General features: G+C 47.9%; 1 protein-coding gene across 2 annotated transcripts in view; it reads left to right on the top strand.

Moving 5' to 3' along the window:
- The window catches only part of LOC119973154 (protein SSUH2 homolog), a 95,407-nt gene that overhangs the window by 16,567 nt on the left and 51,544 nt on the right, over window positions 1–27,296 (top strand). For both annotated transcript variants that reach the window (XM_038810771.1, XM_038810772.1), the window contains exons 2-4: window positions 9,878–9,982; window positions 11,818–11,896; window positions 21,195–21,324. In XM_038810771.1, coding sequence (XP_038666699.1) covers window positions 9,878–9,982; window positions 11,818–11,896; window positions 21,195–21,324 — 314 coding nt within the window. The remainder of the gene's footprint in view (window positions 1–9,877; window positions 9,983–11,817; window positions 11,897–21,194; window positions 21,325–27,296) is intronic.

The raw sequence follows: 27,296 nt of genomic DNA on the forward strand, positions 1-27,296 counted from the left end.
ATTGAGATCAGTTCCCCTCTCACCACCGCCTTCAGCACCTCCCAGAGCACCGCTGCTGAGACTTCCCCTGTATCGTTGACCTGCAGGTAGTCCTGCATGCATTTCTCCACTCTCTCACACACACTCTCCTCTGCCAACAATCCCACCTCTAACCTCCATTGTGGGCGCTGGTAACTTTCTTTGCAGACCAGCAGGTCGACCCAATGTGGAGCATGGTCCGAAATAGTGATCGCCGAGTATTCTGTATCCCTCACCCCCTCCAAAACGTCCCTACTCATAATAAAGAAGTCAATACGAGAATAAACCTTGTGAACATGTGAATAGAACGAGAACTCCTTCCCCGTCGGCTGACTGACTCTCCAGGGGTCTACCCCCTTCGCATTTGTTCCATGTACCCTCTCAGTTCCCTTGCCATTGCCGGGACGCTGCCCGTTCTGGAGCACGACCGGTCCAGGTCGGGGTCGAGGACTGTATTGAAGTCCCCACCAATAATCAACTTGTGCGAATCCAAGTCGGGGATTTTCCCCAGCAGCCTTTTCATGAAATCTACATCATCCCAGTTTGGAGCGTAAACATTCACTAGGGCCACCTTTACCCCCTCAAGCTTGCCCCGGACCATGAGAAATCTACCACCTCCATCCGCAACTGTGCTGTCCGCCTCAAATTTAACCCGTTTGTTAATCATGATCGCGACCCCTCTGGTCTTAGCGTCAAACCCCGAATGGAAGACCCAGCTAACCGAGCCTTTCCGTAATCTAATCTGGTCCGCCACTTTCAAATGCGTCTCCTGCAGCAACATTACATCCGCCTTCAGAGCCCGTAAGAGCGCGAACACACGTGTCCTCTTCACCGGCCCGTTTAATCCTCTAACATTCCAGGTGATCAGCCTGGTTGGAGGGCACCCCCCCCCCCCCTACACCGATCAGCCATCCCCCTTCTTGGGCCCACCCCCTGCCCATGTGCCGCGCCTCCCCTGGTCCGCCTCTTGGCAGCTCCCACCCCCGACCCCTTCCCTGTTACCTGGTTCAGTTCCCTCCCTCGTCAGCAGATCATCTTCCCCCCCCCCCCCCCCCCCCCCCCCAACCCCAAGCAACAACCTCTTGTAACCTAACCCCTGCCATATACTGGCTGTATACACACCCCCCACCTCGCTCCCGTTGACTAGCTCAAAGCAGCTAGCCTGGTGGCTCTCAACTCCGGCGCCAGCATGTCTCCCACCTATTGTCCCCCCACTCCACTCCCCCCCCCCCCCCCCCCCCCCCCCCCCCCCCTGCCCATCAACACCACCTCCCCAGAACAGCCCTATTCGAGCAATCGCTCTGGGACCGAAACAGGGAGAAAACAAACAAAGAACAAAGCAACATTCCCAGAAGAAGAAAAAAGGCAAAGAGAACCCGAACAGCCCCCCAGCACCCAGCAACTTAAACTTTAACTGTAACTTTGGCTTTAACTTTAAAACTTTCAAACAGGCAAACACAAACACAAGAACACCCCCAGTTTTAAGTAAAAGAGCATGCCGAACGACATCGCTAACACGAAGGGCAATCTGTGAACAAATGTAGACATCCCTTAATACACTCTAACTTGAGTCCATGGGTCCTCAGTTCGGCACCAGTCCATGCCCCTTAGCGAAGTCCATCGCTTCCTCCGGGTCGTCAAAATCACATTGCTGTTCCCGGTATGTGACCCAAAGCCGCGCCGGGAAAAGTAGCCCGAACTTGACCCTCTTTTTAAACAGAATCTCTTTAATTTGTCTGTAGGCTGCCCTCCTTCTGGCCACCTCTTGGCTCAGATCCTGGTAGATGCGCAGGACACTGTTGTTCCATGAACAGCTCCTCGTGCTCTTGGCCCACTGTAGAACCCGCTCCTTGTCAACGAACCTATGGAACCTCACCCCCCCCCCCCCCCCCTCCCACCCCGCCGCCCCCACGGCTGCCTCGCCTACATTCTGTGTGCCTTATCCAGCTCCAACGGTCGCGGGAAGAAATCATCCCCCACCAGCTTCTGCAGCATGTCTGCCACATATGCCGTGGCATCCACTCCCTCGGTCCCCTCCGGGAGCCCAATGATTCTCAGATTCTCCCGGCGAGACCTGTTTTCCAGGTCCTCCAGCTTGTCCATCAGCCTTGATTGCTGCTCCTTCAACTTACTAATTTCCACGTCCGCTACCGTTTGGAAATCCGCCTGCTCTTCCACTGTCTTCTCCAGTGCCTGGACCTTCTTATCCTGAGCGTCCAGCCTCTGGTCAAGTCCCTCCACCGCTTTCTGGAGCGGTTCCAAAATATCCCGCTTCAGTGCTGCGAAGCTCTCTTTCATGACCTACAGCATGTTGTCCAGTGCTGTCTGGACCGTCCGTTCCGTTGTCCGTTCATCGGCCATCTTTCCTCCCACTTGAGCTTCCACACCACCTTTGTTCAGCCCCTTCTTCGCCTGTTTTCGCTCCCTTCTGCTCCTTTAGTCCATACAACTCTGTATGGATTCAGATCTAGAGTGCTATTGTCTTTCACTCCAGCGCTCAAAAGCTCAAAAAAGTCGGGGGGAAAGGTCTTAAAGTCTGACCGGAGCGAGAGCCACCAAATGCGTGACTTACTCCCTCATAGCCGCCACCGGAAGTCCTTCCCTCCCATTCTAAGCGGAAACTCTCCGAGTCTCTTCTCCTGCCCTCTTGCCTGGATCACGAACATCTCACTTTTCTCCACGTTCAATTTCTACCGTGAAAAATTACCAAATTCCCCCAGGATCCGCCTTACTTCCCCCATCCCCTCCGACGGGTCTGAAATATACAAGATCAGGTCATCTGCGTAAAGCGAGACCCGGTGCTCTCTCTCTCTCTCTCTCTCCCCCCCCTCCGGGAACCAGCCCTTTCCAGTTCCTAGAGGCTCTTAACGCCATGGCCAATGGCTCTATGGCCAGAGCAAACAGTAACAGGGAGAGGGGGCACCCTTGCCTCGTCCCTCAGTGTACTTTAAAATACTCCAATCTCAGCCGGTTCATACGCACACTCGCTACTGGTGCCTGACAGCGCAACCGCACCCAGTCAATAAAGCCCTCACCAAACCCAAACCCTCCCAGCGCCTCCCACAGGTAATCCCACTCCAACCGATCAAAAGCCTTCTCCGCATCCATCGCTACCACCACCTCCGCCTCCTCTTCTTCTGAGGGCATCATAATAACATTCAAAAGCCTTCGAACATTGGCCTTGAGTTGCCTGCCCTTTACAAATCCCGTCTGGTCTTCCCCTATCACCCCCGGGACACAGTCCTCTATCCTTGTGGCCTATATCTTAGCCAGCAGTTTGGCGTCCACATTCAATAGGGAAATTGGCCTGTATGACCCGCATTGCTCCGGATCTTTCTTCCGTTTCAGGATCAATGAAATCGAGGCCTGCGACATTGTTGGGGGGAGGACTCCCTTCTCTCTTGCTTCGTTAAATGTCCTCACCAGCAGTGGGCTCAATATCTCTGAAAACTTGTTATAGAATTCCACGGGTAGCCGTCCAGCCCCGGGGCCTTGCCCGACTGCATGCCTTCCAGCCCCTCAATAATTTCCTCAATTTCAATTGGGGCTCCCAGCCCTTCCACTAGATCCTCATCCACCCTCAGGAACCTCAACTGATCCAAAAACTGCCTCATCCCCTCCACCACCGCCGGGGGTTCTGACTCGTATAATTTACTGTAAAAGTCCTTAAACACCTCATTCACCCCAACTGGGTCCAGGACCGTATTCCCACCTCTACTCTTTACTCTCCCTATCTCCCGGGCCAACTCCCTTTTTCTGAACTGGTGCGCTAACATTCACCTTACCTTTTCCCCGTACTCATACATCGCCCTTCTTGCCTTCCTCAGCTGTTCCACTGCTTTCCCTATAGTCAACAGCCCAAACTCTGCCTGTAACCTATGCCTCTCCCTCAGAAGCCCAATGTACGGGGCCTCCGAGTATCTCCTGCCCACCTGGAGTATCTCCTCAACTAAAAGCAAATTACTGCGGATGCTGGAATCTGAAACGAAAGGGAAAATGCTGGAAAATCTCAGCAAGTCTGGCAGCATCTGTAGGGAGAGAAAAGAGCTAACGTTTCGAGTCCGATGACTCTTTGTCAAAGCTAACAGAATAAGAAGTCTTACAACACCAGGTTAAAGTCCAACAGGTTTGTTTCAAACACGAGCTTTCGGAGCGCAGCTCCTTCCTCAGGTGAATGAAGAGATATGGAGAGACATATCTCTTAATTCACCTGAGGAAGGAGCTGTGCTCCGAAAGCTCGTGTTTGAAACAAACCTGTTGGACTTTAACCTGGTGTTGTAAGACTTCTTACTGTGCTCACCCCAGTCCAACGCCGGCACTCCACATCAAAGCTAACAGCCAGAGAGAGTGGGAAATATTTATACTGTGGAGTGAGAATGAAAGATGAGTCATAGCCTGGAGGAACAACATCTCATCTTCCCGTTAGGCACGCTACAGCCTTCCGGCCTGAACATCGAATTCAACAACTTCAGATGATCAGCCCCACCTCGACCCATTTGTTTTCATTTCATTTTAACTGTCTTTTACCATTTCTTTCTTTCCTGCACCTTTCTCCTCTTTGCTTCCCCCTTCCCCTCCCCCCACACCTACAGTTCATCCTCTGATGTTAGTTTCTCTGCTGTTTGACCTTTCACATCTTTTGTCCTCTCTGGGGGCTGCCATTAACACTCTTTCCACTTGGTTTCTGTGCCCATTAGCACCCGGTTTCCCTGGGTTTCTGTGGCTATGACTCATCTTTCATTCTCACTCCACAGTATAAATATTTCCCACTCTCTCTGCCTGTTAGCTTTGACAAAGAGTAATCGGACTCGAACCGTTAGCTCTTTTCTCTCCCGACAGATGCTGCCAGACATGCTGAGATTTTCCAGCATTTTCCCTTTCATCTCCTCAACTAACCTGTCCCTCTCAGCCCGTTCTGCCTTTTCTCTGTGGGCCCGTATCGAGATTAATTCCCCTCTGCCTTCAAAGCTTCCCAAACCATCGCTGCACAGACCTCCCCCCGTATCATTTGTTTCCAGGTAGTTCTGGATGGACTTATTCACCCGCCCACAGATCGCTTTGTCCGCTAACAACTCCACATTCAGTCTCCATAGCGGGCGTTGTCCTCTCTCCACGCTAACCTGTAGATCCACCTAATGTGGGGCAAGATCCGACACTGCGATTGCCCAGTACTCAGTATCCACAACCCCCGATATTAGAGCCCTGCTCAGAACAAAAAAGTCAGTGCGAGAATATACCTCGTGGGCATGGGAGAAAAAAGAAAGCTCCTTCTCCCTTGTCCGTGCAAACCTCCATGGGTCTACTCCCCCCATCTCTTCCATAAACCCCTTCAATTCCTTTGCCACGGCAGGCATCCTCCCTGTCTTGGATTTTGCCCAGTCCAATTCCGGATCAATGACTGTATTAAAATCACCTCCCATAATCAAGTTATGTGACTCTAAGTCTGGGATCTTACCTAACACCCGCCTCATAAATTCCACATTGTCCCAATTCGGAGCATATATGTTCACGAGTACCAGTGTGACTCTGTGTACATACACACTGAGAGTGGAATTCTGTGCGTAAATACATACTGACAGTGGGACACTGTGAGATTCCCTCTGTCAAGAAACATTGATAGTGAGACCTCCTCTGTAAAGGGACACTGACTGTGGGTATGTACACAGAGTCCCACTCTCAGTGTGTATTCACTCTGTAAAGTGAGTGTTAATACGATGAAACTCTGGAACCTTCACCAGTCAAACATTTTTAAAAATTCAATTATATTGTTCATTGTTGCCTTGCAGGATGTTTCAATTATCCTCTACACATTCCACCCATAGCTTACCATTGAACTTTAACTTCACTTGGCCTCCATCCAAGTCTCTCTAACATGATTGGTCAAGAAACAAATCTGCTTCAGCTGACAAATCCAAATGTGTTTCTGCTTTAGTCAGGATAACAAAAACAGCCATAATCACTCCCGTATTATTGGTCAACTCGGCAAAGAGCGTTGCTTAATTTGGATTGTGGACATCAAACTAACAACTCCAAGCACAACCAGAGACCAGAAGAATAAAGTAATGGATATACTCCTGCAGTGTCAATTTAAATTAAAGCGGGGTGGATAAATATCCACTTAAACATAGGACGGAACATTTTGTGACAATGGTCATGAAAGAGTCTTTTCCAGTTTTTTACTTCCCCAAGCTTTTTTAATTATTTAATTTCAACATTTAAAAAAAATCATCCATATTGCTGGTTAAGCTGGCATTAATTGCCCATCCCTATTGCCCATGAAAAGGTGGTTGTGAGCTGCCTTCTTGGACCGCTGCAGTCCCTGAGGTGTAGGTACACCCACAATGCTGTTAGGGAGGGAATTCCAGGACTTTGTCCCAGTAACACAGAAGGAACGGCAATATATTTCCAAGTCAAGGTGGTGAGGGAAACACCCTGGTGGTGGTGTTCCCAGGTATCTGATGCCCTTGTCCTTCTAGATGGTAGTGGTCGTGGGTTTGGAAGGTGCTGCCAAAGGAACTTTGGTGAGTTCCTACAGTGCATCTTGTAGGTGGTACACACAACTGCTACTATGCATCGGCGGTGGAGGGAGTAAATGTTTGTGGATGGGGTGTCAATCAAGTGGGCTGCTTTTTCCTTGATGGTGTCGAGTTTCTCAGTGTTATTGGAGCTGCACTCATCCAGGCAAGTGATGAGTATTCCATCATACTCCTGATTTATACCTTGGAGGTAGTGCACAAGTTCTGGGGTGTGAGGAAGTGACTCATTTCAAGATTCCTAGCCTCTGACCTGCATTTGCAGCCACAGTATTTCTATAGCTATTCCAGTTCCGTTTCTGGTCAATGGTAACCCCCTGCATGCTGATTGTGGGGCTTCAGCTATGGTGATGCCAATGAATGTCTAGAGGCAATGGTTAGATCCTGTCTTGTTGGAAATGGTCATTGCCTGGCATTTGTGCAGCGCAAATGTAACTTGCCACTTGTCAGCCCAAGCCTGGATATTGTCCAGGTCTTGTTGCTTTTGGACATGAACTGCTTCATTATCTGAGGAGTCACGAATAGCGATGAACATTGTGCAGTCATCAGAAAACATCCCCACTTCTGGGGGGGTTCCAAATTCAATTTCTGCTCTTGGCCTTAGGTGCAAATATCTAGCTGACACTCCAGTACAGTACTGAGGGGGTGTAGCACTGTTGGAGGTACATCTTTTGGAAAGCTTGCTGTCCACAAATGAACAGCCATGTTTCTTACATTACAATAGTAACTGTGCTTCAAAAAGTATTTCATTGGCTGTAAAGTGCCTTGAGGTGTCTGGGGTGGGAATTTCTGGCCCTTACCCCCAGCGGGATCTTCTGGTCACGCCAAAGATGACACCCCTGCTGTAGGTTCACCAGCGGCGCGGTCAGAGAGCAACGCAAGTGCCCATTGCCTTCGGCAAGACCAGAAGATCCCACCAGTGGCGAGCTGCCTCCACTACAGAAAAAAGAATCCATGGATTGGGGGGGTCTTAAATTTCCAGCCCTAGTGGTCATGAAAAGCAGTACATCATTTGGCTGCTCTTTACAAACCGAGGAATTCCATGCAAGGCATGCTGTGTCAGCTTTTCTCTGTGCCCTCTTGTGGGTACCATGACACCAGCATGTCCAGACAGAGGTGCATGTAGTGATCTCTGTATGTGCATGTACATAAGGGGTTAATGTGCAATCAGTAGAATCAGATGATCACTAGAGGGCAGTACCAACAGGGGTATAAAAGCAACCACATTCTGTTCCTCTCTCTCTTTTGGGTGTACTGTGACAAGAGAGCAGGAGTGTAGATTAGCTCAGAGTGTTAGTGTAGATAACCATAGTTACTGTATTTAGATCTTGTTAACCTTATCGCCAGTATAAATATTAAAGTAAAGAACTCACAAAATTATTGTTTTAGTTACTCAATAAATCTTTTGTTATTTCTGGATGACTTCGAGTCTTTTTCATCAAGATTCAGAAAATCTCATCAACAACAGTATTGAGTAACATGTATTACATTCAGTAGTATAACATAACATACTGCCAGAAGTGTAATAAAACAGTTCAGATTTCCCACTTTGGGTTACGATTAGCACTTGCAGAAGCTCCTGTTCCCAAAGGAACCTAGGTCATCACGGTAGCGCAGTGGTTATCATTGTTGCTTCACAGAGCCAGGGACCCATGTTCGATTCCTGGCTTGGGTCACTGTCTGTGCGGCGTCTGCATGTTCTCCCCCGTGTCTTGGTGGGTTTCCTCCGGTTTCCTCCCACCAGTCCTGAAAGACGTACTGTTTGGCGAATTGGACACTCTGAATTCTCCCTCAGTGTACCCGAACAGGCGCCAGAGTGTGGTGACTAGGGTCTTTTCACAGTACCTTCATTGCAGTGTTAATTTTTTTTTTTTTTTAAATTTAGATTACCCAATTATTTTTTCCAATTAAGGGGCAATTTAGCGTGGCCAATCCACCTACTCTGCACATTTTTGGGTTGTGGGGGTGAAACCCACGCAAACACGGGGAGAATGTGCAAACTCCACACGGACAGTGACCCAGAGCCGGGATCGAACCTGGGACCTCAGCGCCGTGAGGCGGTTGTGCTAACCACTAGGCCACCGTGCTGCCCCCATTGCAGTGTTAATGTAAGCCTACTTGTGACACTAATAAAGATGATTATTATTATTCATCAGACTGGATGGCAAATAGGTCATGTAAATATTAAACTAACCAAACTGCCAAATGGTTCCTTGGAAGCACCCCAATCACAGTCTATAATATTTAAAATCACATGGCAGTGAAATGAAGAACCAGTGTGGGCTAACGATGCCCACCAGATATCACTAACCAAAAGAGCAGGCATTGCGACATCTACTGTACCTGGGAATGAACACGGGGAACTAATCTTGACAGTGTCCAGGTCAACAGTCTGCTGGATACTACCTGTGCCATCTCCTGCTAGGGCACCAGCAATTACCATGCAGAATTGGGTTGGTACAAGCTGGTGGCAAAGACTGTTAACTATAGCTGGAACCTGCTTCTCCTTTCTTGCAACTGTAAAGCTAACCTAGGGGGACAGCAGCAATAGAATCTTCAATGACTCTTGCGACAGTTGAGTTGCAGGTGAAATCTTGAAGGTAAAATTCTCTTGATGAATGACCCATTTTGCCATTTGACACCTCAAATTTAATTTGGAAGAGAATGTTGTATGTTTAGTATGTCTCGCAAAGAAGTCGTGAGTTTTGTATGGTTGAACATTAATTGTTAATTGATAACACATAACTATATATAGATGCAAGGTGTAGCCCAAGTTATGAGCTAACTCCATGCTTATTTCTACACAGGTCTCTGTCCAGCTCACAACTGGGGCAGCACGGTAGCATGGTGGTTAGCATAAATGCTTCACAGCTCCAGGGTCCCAGGTTTGATTCCCAGCTGGGTCACTGTCTGTGCGGAGTCTGCACGTCCTCCCCGTGTGTGCGTGGGTTTCCTCCGGGTGCTCCGGTTTCCTCCCACAGTCCAAAGATGTGCGGGTTAGGTGGATTGGCCATGCTAAATTGCCCGTAGTGTCCTAAAAAGTAAGGTTAAGGAGGGGGTTGTTGGGTTACGGGTATAGGGTGGATACGTGGGTTTGAGTAGGGTGATCATTGCTCGGCACAACATCGAGGGCCGAAGGGCCTGTTCTGTGCTGTACTGTTCTATGTTCTATGTTCTAACTGGCTCTAGTCTCAGGTCATGTGTCTCTTTACCTCATATTGTGGGTGATAGTGATTCCCAGTTCCACATTAGCCCTTTCTTTGTCAGATACCCTTATACTACAGAGAACATGTCTGAATCTGAGCCAAATGTTCTATTTCACACAGGGTCAGCACACGGAAATCCTCCGATGGCAACTCTGGGCCCAACTGCTCCACCGGCGAGCATGCTGGATACAGTGGCTGGCTATGAATCAATACCCATGGGCGGTGGTAAGTGAAGCATTGCAGTTGAAGGATTGATGCAGTTTAATCATATGGTGTTATGCAAGCCTGATCCAATGTACCAACCCAAATTAATGTTAATATATCTAATCCAATTTCATTGAGATAGTTTACATTTAGAATAACAGATTGTGAAGGTCTTGGAGAGGGTTCAGAGGAGATTTACCAGACTTATATCAGGGCTGAGGGACTTCAGTTATGCAGAGAGTAGAGAAGCTGATAGTACTCTCCTTAGAACCAAGAAGATCAAAGCGAGATTTATAATAGAGTTGTTCAAAATTATAGAGGGTTTTGATGGAGCAAATAAGAAAAAGCTAGTGCCAGTGGCGGAATGATTAATAACCAGAGGACAGAGATTTAAGGTAATCAGTAAAAGAACCAGAGGAAGATATTTTGACACAGTGAGTTGTTAGGGAACACCTTGCCTGGAAGGCAGATTCAACGGTAATGTTCGGTCGAGAATTGGACAGTACTTGAAAAGGAAAGAATTGCAGAGGAATGTGGAAAGAGCAGGAAAGTGATACAAATTGGACCTTCTTCAAAGAGCCAGAACATCCACAATGGGCTGAATGGTCTTCATCACTGCTGGATGCTTGTAGGAGTAGATAAACAAAGAGTAGGAAAGTAAAATATTTAACTTCCGGTTTGTTTTAGGCAGCCGGTCTCAACGAGAACAACAATAGGGCACTTCATCTGACCTCAGCACACTGGGATAGGGGGTGATGGGGAGGTGTAGCATTGGGTCCACAAACTGATCACGATTCCCTGCTCCATGACATTTTCCTGTGAACCCAGGTGAAACTGCACATGTGGATACTGGGTGAGGATAGGATAGGGTGCAGTTAGCCAGCAATCACTGTCAAAACTTCATATGTAACTAATTACCAATGCAATGAGTCTCCGAGACATTTACAACCATCGAACTGTACCCAGCAAGGAATTATTGCCTTCATTATATCAGTGTAATCAATCTTTCTTTGCCCAGAATCCAACCTGAAGCCCTGCGCATAGTGGTCTAAAAAAAGTGAATCCCGATTTTTCTCACGTCAAAGTAAAATCAACTGGCTAAATAAATATTTTTGACTACAAATTGTCAGTCTAATTTTCATATGTATAGTGAGGGGGAGATAGTGGCACAGTGGTAATTTCACTGTACTAGTAATCTAGAGGCTCAGATTAACGCTCTAGGACAGGGGTGGGCAAACTACGGCCCGCGGGCCGCATGCGGCCCGCCAAAGGTATTTCTGCGGCCCACCAAGTCATTTAAAAAAAAAAAATTTTTTTTAAAAATTTTTTTTTTTTTTTTAATTTTTTTTTAAGGTTAATGGGGGGGGGGGCTGTTGGGTTACTTACTGGTATAGGGTGGATACGTTGACTTGAGTAGGGTGATCATTGCTCGGCACAACGTCGAGGGCCGAAGGGCCTGTTCTGTGCTGTACTGTTCTATGTTCTATATGAGGCGCCCAGAATCATAACCGGGTGAAGTAATTATTTTACTTAATATACTATGCGGCCCTTTGTGAATTGTGAATTTCTGAATGTGGCCCTTGCACGGAAAAGTTTGCCCACCCCTGCTCTAGGATGTGGAATCAAATCCCGCCTATGCTGCTGGTGGAATTTAAAGTCATTCTTTCTTTAAAATCTGGAATTAAAAGGTTAGACTCATGGTAACCATGAAACGATTGCCGTAAATACCCATCTAGTTTGCTAATGCCCTTTAGCTAAGGAAATCTGCTACCCTTACTGGTCTGTGTACTAGGTGTAATGTTGCCATGATTATGATATTGTGTAATGGGAGAGCATTCTGTCTCTATTTCCCACAGAGGAAAGGTATCTGCCTCCCCCAGTTTATCCAGGACCCAATGCGATGGGTGGACAATCACAGCCTGTTCAGCAATGGAGGTGAGTTTCTAATCTTAATGGTACAGTCTGGAGTTGGCCCTACTGCAGATGCTGTGACTTAAGGTGATAGATTGCATCGCGTTACAGCACAGAAGCAGCTGATAGGGCCAAACCGCTCCTCCCATTCCTTTTCATCGAACTATCAGCATATTCCTTTCACTCTCGTATCTTGGGAGTGATATTCCGGGGCTGATAGACCCAGGTGGGATTCCCGATGGCCCGTTGGATCGGGGGTTGATGGGCCAAATCGGGATTATCACCAGACGTCAAACCCGCTGTGAGTCTCCTGGCCTGCTCCTCCAACAAGATCAGGCCCCCATCTAGAGTGGGCAAGAACCTGATTCAAACTAATTACCATTCATGTCAATGTAATTAGCAGGTTTGAAGCAGAATGCTCCCCCCCACCCCCCGCACCGCCAGCTGAAACTCACCTGGGAGCAAATCACAACTGGTCCCTAAGTTGGCCCTACTGTAGAAGCTGTGGCTTAAAGGGATAGATAGCATAGCATTACAGCACTGCCACAGGGGAAGGAAGGGGTTGAGTACCCTGTATACACTTCCCTCCAGGGTGCCAAGGGGGGGGGGTCCTTCAAGGGACGTTGGTGTTGAGGGCGCTTGGACTGGGCTGGAGGGTCTCAGATCGTGTGTCCTTTCTGGGATAGGGGTCGCGTGGCAGGCTGTCCCTCTGCAATTTTGGAAATCATTAAACTCTCTTTCAGAATGTCATGTTGTACTTAATAATAAGTAGGCTTACAGTAACACTGCAACAAAGTTACTGTGTAAAGTCCCTAGTCGCCACACTCCGGTGCCTATTTGGGTACACAGAGGGAGAATTCAGAATGTCCAATTCACCTGTCTTTTGAGACTTGTGGGAGGAAACCGGAGCACCCGGAGGAAACCCACGCAGACACGGGGAGAACATGCAGACTCAGCACAGACAGTTACCCAAGCGGGAACCGAACCTGGGATCCTGGAGCCGTGAAGCAACATTGCTAACTACTGTGCTAACATGTTTCAGGTTAAAGGTTTTTCCTCTGATATGCTGGAACACTTTTATGTCTCCCCCAGCATGTCAATATCAAATATCTGTCAGATGAAGGTGGAAGTCTTCCCTCTGATGTGTTGGAAATCTTTGAAGTGGCTTCTTTCACAGTCAATTTCATTCTCCTTTGGCTTTTTCAAACCTCTGGACATGCTGAAAAGCCTAAAAGCTTTGAACTGCATTGTCTAAACACAATTTCAAGGTCCATTACCTTTTGCAAGACGCTTGATTGACATGTCCAGGCTATTTCACTGGGAGTATTAGCTTTCTTTGTTTTATAGCCATTAAGTCTGAAGTGCTTCATCTATTGAGCAGTTGTTGTTTCTAATATCATTTTTTTAAAAAAGAGGTTGAGATCAGAACAAAGAGGCAGTCTTTTTGAGTCTGCAAGAGTGTGTGCGAGACGTTGCATTTAAATTTTCATGGCAAGTGTGTGCCAATAAATCACATAAATAATCACAGCTTGCTGATGGATAATGATTTAAATTATGACAAATCACTTTTGTCATGATATATATCTATGTATATAATGGCGTGCAGACAGGCAGTGATTGACACACAGGATGACCAGTGAGCACACAGAACACAGCAGCCAATCACCAGACAGGACACGACCACTATAAAGCCAGAGGGCACTAGGTTTCCCGCTCTCTCTGGACCCAGCCACTGAGACAGTCAGAGTTCATGAGCTAGCCAGTGCAAACACCATTCGGTAGCTAGTAAGTCTGGTCAGGCTAGTACTAGGTCTCCAGTCAAGTCAGTATAGTGTCAACCCACAGTTGAACATGTATAGTAGTTAAGATGTTAAATAAAATTGTGTTGCATCTTATCAAGTGTTGGAGGTCTGTCTTTCGCTACACTGCATCAAGTGCAGTCCACGTCGATTCAGCCTGCCCAACACATCAACTTTGAGGTTAAGCAATTACACTAACCTCACACATAAAATACATTGATCATAGATAACAATAAAAACCACTGCTGCCGCTAAATTTATATTTAAAAAGTAGATTGGATTGGATTTGTTTATTGTCACGTGTACTGAGGTGCAGTGAAAAGTATTTTTCTGCGAGCAGCTCAACAGATCATTATGTACATGGGAAGAAAAGGGAATAAAAGAAAATACATAATAGGGCAACACAAGGTATACAATGTAACTACATAAGCACCGGGATCGAATGAAGCATACAGGGTGTAGTGTTAATGAGCTCAGTCCATAAGAGGGTCATTTAGGAGTCTGGTAACAGCGGGGAAGAAGCTGTTTTTGAGTCTGCTCATGCGTGTTTTCAAACTTCTGTATCTCCTGCCCGATGGAAGAAGTTGGAAGAGTGAGTATGCTGGGTGGGAAGGGGTCCTTGATTATGCTGCCCGCTTTCCCCAGGCAGCGGGAGGTGTAGATGGAGTCAATGGATGGAAGGCAGGTTCGTGTGATGGACTGGACTGTGTGCACAACTCTCTGAAGTTTCTTGCGGCCCTGGGCCGAGCCGTTGCCATACCAGGCTGTGATGCAGCCCGATAGGATGCTTTCTATGGTGCATCTGTAAAAGTTGGTAAGATAATAATAAAACAAATAAACTCTGGGCAGACTTCTGGGAGACAAAATGTTGACAGCAGGACTGAATTGCACGGGGGTACACCTTTCCTTTGGGGCACTAGTTCCGAAGCATTTTAGGACATGCTAATGGGCCACCATTCTGTCCATGCCTAACTAGAGAAATTCTCATTCCCAGCGGCATCGGATTCGCTGGGGCCGGAATTGGCGCTGGTAAGCTTGATGAGCTGGAGCTGTTTATAAGCACTCCACTCTCCACACACTCTCATTCCAGCCAAGAAGATGGCTCCACGAAGAGCTGCCTGAGGTTCACGGAGGGTGAGCTGGAGAGAATGCTGGACATAGTGCAGGAGAGGTGGGACTATCACTTCCCCAGGGTGGGGAGGAGGCTGCTGCCCGTCATGTCAAATGGGCTCTGGCATCACTCCCAACCCTCACTCCTCACCACTCCCCCGCCCCCTCCTTCAGGCTAATCAGAGTCTAACCACCTCCAGGCACAGGAGGTGGTGCTGACAAGGCGTGGGGCACGCTGTGCAGTCGATGTTTTAGGCTCAAGAAAGGGGAGCCCCGTCACAGGCTGACATGTACCGGGCCCACATGGACATTGCTGCGGAGCTCAAGAACTTGGCCTCGTCACACAGGGTCATGGCTGAGGGTGTTGAATCCATTGGCCAGGCACAGAGAGACCAGGCACAGTCCCAATGGGATGTGGCACAGTGCCAGAGGGACATGACCAAGGCAGTGAGAGATATGTGTCTCACTTGCTGAAGGACATGTCCCAGTATCTATGCTATAGAACAGTACAGCACAGAACATAGAACAGTACAGCACAGAACAGGCCCTTCGGCCCTCGATGTTGTGCCGAGCAATGATCACCCTACTCAAACCCACGTATCCACCCTATACCCGTAACCCAACAACCCCCCCCCCCCCTTAACCTTACTTGCTATGTGGTTGAGGGCATCAAGACCCTGGTTAAGACAAGAGCAGGCCTCCAGGTCTGGCTGTGCCAGGTGACGGCTGAGACTGCACAGTTCACTCTGGCCTCACCTCCACCCATGGAGTAGCCTGGGGCAATTGAGCACCCCGAGGGAGTTGGAGGCAATGGGGCCATGCCAGTGCCTCCCACAGGCAAGAGCACTGGAATACCTAAGTGGTTCTGAATGCCCCCCCACCCGACACTGGAGCATTTGATGGTCAGCGGGCAGAACAGGGTGGCACCCTCATCACCTGACACCCGAAAATTGGCTGGGCCCATCCCGTTCCAGGCCCTCCAGAAGAAGGCCACCACAGGCACCTTGGGTCAGAGGGTGAGATACTCAGCAAGCCGCCTCCACGTCTGATGTGCTGCCTGGGGTCACATCTGGAAAGAGCAGTGGGTCCTGTAAGATAGGGAATTTAGACACCAGTTAAGTTGGTGCAGGCGCAGCTCTCAGGTTTGAGATAGAGGTCAGGGCACATTATTGTAAATAGTCACAATTCAACACCTTTGCACCAAAACTGCTACCTGCCTCAATCCGCTGTCTCAAGGGTGTGAGTGATGGGCTAGGCTGGGTGTAGAGGATGAGGTGTGTGGTAGGTTGGTGGTGGGGGGTGCTGGAGGATGGCACAGGGCAGGGCCTCCAGGACAAATGGACAGTCCATCTAGAGTGATCCTCAGAGGCACCAGGGGATGGGGCCAGAAGTATAAGGCGCCTTGTAGGAAAGCCTATCCAGTGAGTGACCCATCATCGTTCACCATCTCCATAAATGCCCACCCCACCCACTCCTCCCCCCATGCCCCAGAGAATATATGGGCCTGTGAGATGGATTGTCCAGCACACATGCAGGAATCATCCAGGCAGACAGTGCGCCGTGATCTAAAAGCAAGTCAGACTTTGTCAAATGATGAGGAGCGCCAGAGTTCAACTCACAGCGTCATCATCATCCTCCGTCCCATGGGCAAGACCCGCTGATACGGCCTGCCCAGGGCCAACACCCTGTGATGCTGGTAGATCCTCGGAGGGGCGGTGGGGAAGTGATGGGGACAGGGGAGGATGTGAGTGGCTATGAGGAGGGGGGAACCACTTGGAAGGGGGTTTGGGGTTGGGGGATGTTGGGGAGAGTCTGGAGAGGTGGGACTGGATGGCGGAGCTGCCGGTGAAAATCGGGAGGTGATTATACTTCTCGCGTGTGGCAGTCCTGGAGCACACATTGGGCGGTCTGCTCTGCAAGCTCGGGCTCCATACCCGGATCTCCCTGGACACCCTCCTCATCCACCTCGTCAGAAGAGGCCTGGCATTCTTCCTCATCATCCAAATATGCCCCCCTTTGCTACGCCAGTGTTCACAGGGACAATGTGTCCCATCTATCACCCCTGGTCCTGGGACAAAGAGCAAAGAGAACAAAGAACAAAGGACAATACAGCACAGGAACAGGCCCTTCAGCCCTCCAAGTCTGCACCGACCATGGTACCTGCCTAAACTAAAACCGTCTGCACTTATGGAGTCCGTATCCTTCCATTCCCACCCTATTCACACATTTGTCTAGATGCCCCTCAAATGCCGCTTTCATACCTGCTCCCACCACCTCCCCAGGCAGTGCGTTCCATATATTTACCACCCTCTGTGTAAAAAACTTGCCTCACGCATCTAGTCCAAAATTTTTCCCACGCACCTTAAACCTATCTCCCCTGGGACTTGACACTCCTACCCTAGGAAAGAGCATCTGACTATCCTCTTTGTCCATGTCACTCATAATTCTGTAGATCTCTATATGGTCACCTCTCAATCTCCGTCGTTCCAGTGAGAATAGACCGGGTTTATCTAACCTTTCCACATAGCTAATGCCCTCCATACCAGGCAACATCCTAGTAAACCACTTCTTACCCTCTCCAAAGCATCCACATCCTTCTGGTAGTGTGGCGACCAAAATTGTGCACAATATTCCAAATGAGGCCTAACTAAGGTCTTGTACACCTGCAACATGACTTATTAACCAATTTTTACATTCAATGCCCCGACCAAAGAAGGCCAGCATGCCGTATGCCTTCTTGACCACCTTATCCACATGCCTTGCCACTGTCAGTGATCGGTGGACATGCACGCCCAGATCTCTCTGCCTGTCATTACTCGCAAGAGTTCTACCATTGATTGTACAATTCCTACATGCATTGGACCTACCAAATATATTACCCCACACTTGTCCGGATTAAACTCAATCTTCCATTTCACTGCCCAAGACTCCAACCTGTTGTATCCTCTGACAATCCTCTTCACTATCTGCAACTCCACCAATTTGTGTGTCGTCTGCGAACTTACTAATCAGACCAGCTACATTTTCTCTGCGATGCCAGGTACTCCACCATCTGGCACAGGGGCGCTCAGTCTTCCTGGTTAGCCTGAGTCTTTGGCATGCCAGCGATGGTGGTGAGTCCTGCTGCCTGGGCATCCTGGTGAGCTTGGTCCAGACCGAGTTGATATAGTCCGCTGCCCAAGCAAATGGCGTATCCGTGACTGCGTGTATGCAATTCTGAATGGATGTCTGAGATATTCAGGACAGGTACACGATCGGCGCCTGGAAAGACCCAGAGGCATAGACATTCAGGGCGACCATGACCTCGACGGGCACCGGGAGCAGGTGTCCTCCTCCATGCCTCCGCGGTGCCAGGTACACCACCATCTGGCACAGGAGGCGCACGGTCTCCCTGGTTAGCCTGAGTCTCTGGCGGCACATGCAGTCCAGCGGGTCCTTGAATGACAGGTGCTGAACGTGTACACATGCCCTGATGTGGCGCCTCCATCTCACCTTCTCCTCCTCGGCCTGTTGGACGGCCACCTCTCCAGCTCAACTGCTGACCCCTGCTCCTCTGGCTTAGGTCCTCTCCGAGCAGGCCCTGTGCCTCCAGCATCCGTGCATCCGTGACCACGGCTGAGGCCAGATAGGTGACAAGCATTCCTGGCTGTACTCAGATATCCATCTTCTGTGAGGGGGGAGGAAAGAGAAGCCATGTTAGCAAGATGAGTATCCCCTTGCCCATCGAAATCCAACAGGTTAAATGGTGACCTTGAGTTGCACTTCAGCTACACCCTCTACAAACTCCCCCAAACGCAGCCCAGCCCCTCAGCCGTTCCCCCTCCCAATATGTTGCATTCCACACATTACACCTGTCCCCATCAGTGAGTGGCAGCGGGCTTGTGATGTGGGGAGGCTTTATCCTCACCACCCATGCCTGGCAACAGCAGTACCAGTGGCTGTTGCAACCAGTGGCCATGATGGCCTCTGCAGCCCCTGTCCTGTTTCCCCAGTGTGGTCTACTGTGAGTGTCCTCATTGGGTGGTTCGTGTGTTCTCCCGACAGCACAATGCCACCTGGTTGTACGGTGAGCAGGTTCACCGTGTGCCACCATGCTTCGAGGCTTGAGTGTGGGCAAGCCCTACAGAGTGGCGCAGGGAAGTGTGCGTCTGCCGGGAGTGTAGCTGCCGTGTCATATGGGTCCTGGGTGTTACGCATTGGTTGTGACAACCTGACCGTGGGCAGGATGGATGGGTGCAGGGGTGCGGTGGGCAGGCAGGGCTTGGAGACATCTGGTGGTCCTGAGGAGTGGGCTAGCTGATAGTGTGACTAGTGAGTCCTCTGCCCTGAGAGGAGCAGTGTGCCGGGAAGGATGTCAAAGGCATGTGTGCTTTGTTTGGGGTGAGCTCAGCTTTCCCCTACTTCCCCTGTAGTGGGGCTGAGCTTCTAATGAGTGTACTCAGGAGTGGCAGCACCTGGTTTGACACTGATTGAGCTTGGCCACACCCATCCCCAGGTCAGAGGATTTGCAGAGGGGTGGCCTGGGGGTTTTGCATGCCGCTGCTGGCACGGGGTGCAAACCTCGTTATCGCCACCAGCTGGTGGTTGAAGCATGGCATTTGATTCGGTGTCGGACATGAACCTTGATTTTGGTCAGATGCCCGATTCTCCGCCCGATCGCGGTTCACGTTTCCGGCATCGTGGGGCGGAGATCTTAGCCCGCTGTCTTAGACAACAGTGAAAATCCTTACAATACTGAAACACAAAGATACACAGATGGGGAATTCAATAGTTTGTATTTAACACTCAAACCAACTTGCAATGTTGTACCTCATCTCTCCTTATTTCTGTAAACTCTCCCAGAGGTATAATCCTTCACGGGTTCTAAATCCCTCCAAGTCCCTCCTGTGCATCCTCAATTCCCTGCCGCCTATCACCAAAATGCTTACATTTATCTCCACAGTAAATTCTGTTGTATCCCGAGTTCATCTCCACCGCTATTTTCGTCCCTTCCTTTCTTGTTTAAGGGCTAGTTTCTCCAACCTTTTCCCACCATCTATCTGCATTTCATGCCATATTAACTGATGCTCACCTGGAATTCTACTGCTGCACTATTCTGCATCTCATACACTTGTACTCTCATTCTCAACAACCTTGTTTTCCTTCCCTTCCCCAAGTGTAAATTTAAAATGACCATTTTCAAACCCTTCCAAAGCCTCACCCTATCTTTGTAATCTTCTTCGGCCCTGTGTGCCCCCTTTACTCTTGTAGATTTGTGTCTGTGTATTCATGTATTATTATGGGAACCCAGGCAACGAGTTATTGGCAGAATTAAAATCACACCCATCAGAAAGTCTATTATTTTGGCTAAACATTGCAGATGTCTGACATGGAGTTTTTCTTTTCACTTTTACTTCAGTCCTGTATCATTATTTTAGTTGTTAAGAACCCCACTGATGTTAAATGCGAAAGGATCCTAAAACACAGAAGGGTAACTTGGAACTGGCTCTTAGTGGTCTATATTTTCAAGCTGGTATACTGTGAGAAAAGTATGTGGACCAGGGAGGAATAATCCAGTCGTTGTGTGAACAATTAATAAAGGATACTTATTAATTTAGAAAAACACATGACAAGAAGGACTATAATACACTACAACACTTTATTACACTGATAGCAATAGACTCGCGGTATTACATGAAGTTGCCTCTTGTTCCCAACTACCTACGATCTCTGAACTCTGAGACGGCCCTTTGTTCCCAAACAACGTCCAATATTATATAACCCTCTGAGTTAAATCCAATAGATAGTTACCACACCCAGGTTCTTTGCCAAGCTTGGGCACGGCAAAATCTGCCACTACTTTTCGGGAGACTATATCTGCAGCTGTGTGTGGCTGTGATGGCAGTTGTGTCTGTGTCTCCTTTCCCCAGTCATTGTGCTATGGATATGTCATTGTTTCCCTTGAGATTATCCACTCTGTGGACCTGGCTACTCTTTTATACCCCATTGTTTTCCTCTAGTCACAAAGGTAAGCACTTACTTTTCATTTCAAAATTTCTTCAGCTGCCCTTATCAACTCCCTGTTTTATTTTATCCCAATTTCTTTCTTCTTAATCTTAATTTTCTCCAGTTCTTAACATAGTTATATGAGAGATTTAAGAATAGAACTTTACATACCACAACTTAGCATGCTCATGCTCTTTTTTGTATTACTAAATTGAACACATATGGTTTATTTTACACATTCATACGTGACCATTGTTCGTCAAAGATTTTACGTTTAAATCCTGATATATATTGTCTTTTATCAACAAAACATTCAATTTTAGAAATGATTATTTTCGTGGATGAACAGAACATTGGCAAATGTATAAAAAGGAAGGGACTTTGACAAAAAGACAGTCACAACATCCTTTGTACCATCTCTCCTACAGCATACCCTCCATCAATGAGGATACAGCTAGACAAGCATTGATCAAGTATGCGTCTGATCATGTCACCTACAGTAGTCGTCCTGCTGAAGAAATGGTCTTGAAAGAGTTTAAACCATACAGCATGTACAGGGTACGTGATTGCTCAGCTGTTGCTGTGCTGTTGAATTCTCTTTCAGCTATTTGTTTATGTTCCAAGTTGTCCCCTTCAAAAGTGGTGAATTATATTCAAGTAATGGGCATTAACGGGGGTGGGGAGTTGGGGGGAGGGGGTGGTGTGCTAACTTGTGCTTCCATAAATAAAAGCAGGAGCAGGCAGGTCAGGAGACCTCTTTGGAGAGGCGGCCATTAACAGATCCCGGCAGTGGGTGGTTGAAGGGGTCATCTAGCATGACTGTCTACCCCTCTTCCACAGCTATGTTCACGCCCAGTATGCTTGGAGAGGGAATATATGGTCTCTCTAGTATGTTTGAGGCCCTCCATGGCTGGTATATTCCACAGGGGCTGAAGTGCATCACAGGAACATCCAAATTAGGAGTAGGAGTAGACCACTCGGCCCCTTGAACCTGCTCCACCATTCAATAAAATCATGGCTGGTCTGATTGTAACCTCAACCCCACATTCCCACCTACCCCTGATAACCTTTCACCCCTTTGGTGATCAAGGATCTATCTAGATCAGCCTTAAAAATATTCAAAGAGTCTGTTTCCACCGCCATTTGAAGAAAAGAGTTCCAAAGACTCACAAGTACCTGAGAGGAAAAAAATAATCCTCATCGCCATCTTATGTCATGAGCCTCGGAAATTATATTTTTTTTATTTTTTTTTTATTTTTAAAATAAATTTAGAGTACCCAATTAATTTTTTCCAATTAAGGGGCAATTTAGCATGGCCAATCCACCTACTCTGCACATCTTTGGGTTGTGGGGGCGAAACCCACGCAAACACGGGGAGAATGTGCAAACACCACACAGACAGTGACCCAGAGCCGGGATCGAACCTGGGACCTGGGCGCCGTGAGGCAACAGGGTTAACCCATGGAAATTATATTTTAACTTAATTTGTTAATTTTCCATTAAAGATTTTGTTTTGAGTTACAGTTTCCACTTTCAGGGATTGGTCATTAGTTAATTTGTTTATCACTTCATTGTTTTAACTTCTGCTGTAAAGGGATAAGCAGCAATGAGCAGGTCAGGAGAGCTTCTCTTTGCAGGTGGTCATGAACAGAACCAGGCAAGAGGGGTTTGTTCCGCCTGCCTGCCTGACCGATTGCCTACCTGACCGATTGCCTACCTGACTGATTGCCTACCTGACTGACAGATTGTCTACCTGGCTGACCAATTGCCTGCCTCCTTGACTGATTGCCTGTCTGCCTGACTGCCTGACTAATTGCCTACCTATCTGACTGATTGCCTACCTGACTGACTGATTGCCTACCTATCTGACTGATTGCCTACCTGCCTGACTAATTGCCTACCTATCTGACTGATTGCCTACCTGACTGACTGATTGCCTACCTGACTGACTGATTGCCTACCTATCTGACTGATTGCCTACCTGCCTGACTGACTGATTGTCTACCTGACTGACTGACATTGTCTGCCTGACTGACTGGTTGCCTACCTGACTGACTGATTGCCTACCTATCTGACTGATTGCCTACCTGCCTGACTGACTGATTGCCTACCTGCCTGACTGACTGATTGTCTACCTGACTGACTGATTGCCTGCCTATCTGACTGATTGCCTACCTGCCTGACTGACTGATTGCCTACCTGACTGACTGATTGTCTGCCTGACTGACTGGTTGCCTACCTGACTGACTGATTGTCTGCCTGACTGATTGTCTGCCTGACTGACTGACTGATTGTCTGCCTGATTGACTGATTGCCTACCTATCTGACTGATTGCCTACCTGCCTGACTGACTGGTTGCCTACCTGACTGACTGATTGTCTGCCTGACTGACTGAGTGCCTACCTGCCTGACTGACTGACTGTCTGCCTGACTGACTGATTGTCTACCTGACTGACTGATTGTCTACCTGCCTGACTGACTGGTTGCCTACCTGCCTGACTGACTGGTTGCCTACCTGACTGACTGAGTGCCTACCTGCCTGACTGACTGAGTGCCTACCTGCCTGACTGACTGGTTGCCTACCTGACTGACTGATTGTCTACCTGCCTGACTGACTGGTTGCCTACCTGACTGACTGATTATCTGCCTGACTGACTGATTGCCTACCTGCCTGACTGACTGGTTGCCTACCTAACTGACTGATTGTCTACCTGACTGACTGATTGTCTGCCTGACTGACTGACTGATTGTCTACCTGACTGACTGATTGTCTGCCTGACTGACTGATTGTCTGCCTGACTGACTGATTGTCTGCCTGACTGACTGATTGTCTACCTGACTGACTGATTGTCTACCTGACTGACTGATTGTCTACCTGACTGACTGATTGCCTACCTATCTGACTGAGTGCCTACCTGCCTGACTGACTGATTGTCTGCCTGACTGACTGATTGTCTACCTGACTGACTGATTGCCTGCCTGACTGACTGATTGTCTACCTGACTGACTGAGTGCCTACCTGCCTGACTGACTGAGTGCCTACCTGACTGACTGATTGCCTACCTGCCTGACTGACTGATTGTCTACCTGACTGACTGACTGTCTGCCTGACTGACTGAGTGCCTACCTGACTGACTGATTGCCTACCTGACTGACTGATTGTCTGCCTGACTGACTGATTGCCTACCTGACTGACTGATTGTCTACCTGACTGACTGATTGTCTACCTACCTGACTAATTGTCTGCCTGACTGACTGATTGCCTGCCTGACTGACTGATTGTCTGCCTGACTGACTGATTGTCTACCTGACTGACTGATTGTCTACCTGACTGACTGATTGTCTACCTGACTGACTGATTGCCTACCTACCTGACTGATTGCCTACCTGACTGATTGGCTGATTGACTTCCTTCTTGCCTGCCTGCCTGTCTCTCCCCTGCAGTTACATCTCTCCTGAAGATGGAGAATGCAGTGTTTGCTGTGACACTTAGAGGCTCTTCTGCACCCACTGGGCATGATGGGGTGGAGTGGAACAGCAACCCTGGCAATTTAAGTTGTTGAGTTTCCTTTAAAGTTTGCTTTGTTTTCATTACAATGGCTTGTCGTGCCCCTTTCAAATGGAACACTTAATTGGTTACAGGTGCTACAAAAGAGGTATTACTCAGAACAAACTGAAACTGTTGGGAGGTGGGCGTTTGTCTTTGTGACTGAGTAAAGATTAGGCTAGAGTTCTGTTCTTTACTCCTTGTCCACCTGGAATAGAATATTCACTCCTGTTACGACATCCTGGGCTAGGGCACGGCTAATTCCAGCCCCACCTGACCTAAAGTTACAACTTAAGTGAATTAACCAAGCATTCTTCGAAAATACCCAAACTCTAGGCCCTTGACGGGCCAATAATTACAGTCACCAGGTTTGTAAATGTAAACACAATTACTGTTTATTTATAACAAGAACTAAAATGAAATATGCAACAAATACAGCTGGTTAACTATTGCCTCATTCCCCACTTTAACTTGCTCACACCCTTTGCACACACACATACAATACAGCCAAACATATAGGGGAGGAGTAAAAACCATAGGAATCAAAAGGAAGAAGGGTCTATGTTTCAGATGCTTGTTTATAGCATCTTACGCCTCTTCAAACGTTTTCAGGTTTTTACTGTAGATTCATCCAGGTATTTGTAGTTCCAGAAATACTACACTCACAGTCTTTCTGGAGAGAGAGAGCAGGTCTTTGTCTTTGTTTGCTGCCTGTAATAGTCTTCCATGTATATTAATTCATTCAGGTTCTCTGCAGCTTCGGAAATATAGCTGTTATGCAGCTTTCCTGGGGGAAAACACAGAGAGTGAGCAAATCTTTGTCTTTGTGTGTCCAGGACTCAACTGCTCCTTGAGATCTCTAAGAATCATCCCACTGGGGTAGGATCCAATCACCACCTGTTACCGAGCAGAGTACAGCTTTTTTGCCAATTCATTGGCCACCAGCCAACCAATCGAACCGAGTATCAACCCATCTCTCTCCGTGCCAAAATGTCTTAGATCTCCTATAAAACTAGCAGTGTTCTCTCTTGTAACCTCTGAATTCCTCACTCCTCTCTGCTGCTTGACTTAAAGATACATGTCCATTAATCATCCATGGATCAAAAAATAATAACGGCAAAATAAAAGAAAGGGGAAATAAGGAAATAAACAGGGAGGACCCTAAAATTCCCTTATTTTTGATTAATTCTGGTGATGTGGGCATTGCTGGCTGGGCAGCATTTGTTGCCCATTCCTAATTTCCCTTGGAAGGTGGTGGTGAGCTGCCTTCTTGAACCACTGCAGTCCATGAGGTGTAGGTACACCCATTGTATTATTAGGGAGAGAGTTCCAGGATTTTTATCCAGCGACAATGATTGGATAATGATATATTTCCAAGTCAGGATGGTGTGTGGCTTGGAGGGGAACCTGGAGGTGATGGTGCTCCCATTCACCAGCTACTCTCATATGTCTTGATGGATTTTCCTGGATTTAGTGGATAAAATCAGACCCTCACAAATCCCACTGACCCGTAGAGGGAAGTAGGTCCTGCTGTTCAGTGGACCATTCCTCGCAATTTTGGGAATGGATACCTTCTCTAAGTATCTGAGCAGATGTTTAAAATCCAGGTTTCTGGGCGTTTTCAAGTTAGGGAGCTGGGCAGAGCACATCGGAAGAGAAAAAGCCAAAGGGAGAGATGGTGGAATGAGAGAATTCTGAACCAACATGAGACTTTGATGTCAATCTATGGAAGGCTTTGCCTGAGAGACAACAGACCTGAAACAATGTCTAGGATCCTCAAAATTTGCCTGAAATTCCTCACTGCGGTTCGCTTGGGAGTCGTGGGGTAATGTTAACCTAATCCATTTAGAAAACTGACGAGATTGTTTTTCTTTTACAATTTATTCTTTCATGGGATGTGGGTATTGCCCATTACTAATTACTATTAAACTGAGTGGCCTGTTGGAACATTTCAGAGGGTAGTTAAGAGTCAACCAGATTTATGTGCGTCTGGAGTCACATGTAGGCCAGACAGGTAAGGATTGCAGATTTCTGCCCCTGTAGGGTATTGTGAATCAGATGATTTTACAACAATCAATGATCATTCAATGGTCAGCATTACTGTTCCAATTAAATTCCAGATTTTATTAGCCCCTGTAGTGGGATTTGAACCTGTGTTCCCAGAAAAAGAACAATGGGCGGCACGGTAGCACAGTGGTTAATGTTGTTGCTTCACAGCTCCAGGGCACCAGGTTTGATTCCTGGCTTGGGTCACTGTCTGTGTGGAGACGGCACTATCTCCCTGTGTCTGCGTCGGTTTCCTCCGGGTGCTCCAGTTTCCTCCTACAGTCCAAAGATGTGCAGGTTAGGTGGATGGGTCATGCTAAATTGCCCCTTAGTGTCCAGAAAGTTTAGGTGGGGTGACTGGGTTACGGGGATAGGGTAGAGGTGCGGGCTGAAGTAGGGCGTTCTTGCCAATGGCTGGTGCAGACTCGATGGGCCAAACAGCCTCCTGCTACACTGTAAATTCTATGTAAAATTCTATGTAAGAGCCTGGGCCTCTGGATTAGTAGTCCCGTGACATTACCACCATGCCACTATCTACCTTTTATACCCATTTACTAATTTTACACCCATCCGATTAAGCTAATGCAGTGTAAGATTGTAAAACGTCTTCCCTCTGAAAGAGCACTCCGCCCAAGTCCACGTTTCCGTCCTATCTCAATAACCCGTTCACCTAACCTACATGTCTTTGGACACTAAGGGGCATGGTCAATCCACATAACCTGCACATCTTTGGACTGTGGGAGGAAACAGGAGCACCAAGACAGAGGGAGAATGTGCAACCTCCACACAATCAGCCAAGGCCAGAATTGAACCCGGATATCTGGCGCTGTGAGGCAGCAGTGCTAACCATTGTGCCACCAAGCCGCCAGTTGCAGTAGTTGCTGGGTTTATCCTTGCAACCTTTTTTGGAAAGGGGTGTAAAATCTTCAAATCTCCA

Source organism: Scyliorhinus canicula, chromosome 11 (genome assembly GCF_902713615.1).
Source record: "Scyliorhinus canicula chromosome 11, sScyCan1.1, whole genome shotgun sequence".
Classification (NCBI taxonomy): Eukaryota; Metazoa; Chordata; class Chondrichthyes; order Carcharhiniformes; family Scyliorhinidae; genus Scyliorhinus; species Scyliorhinus canicula.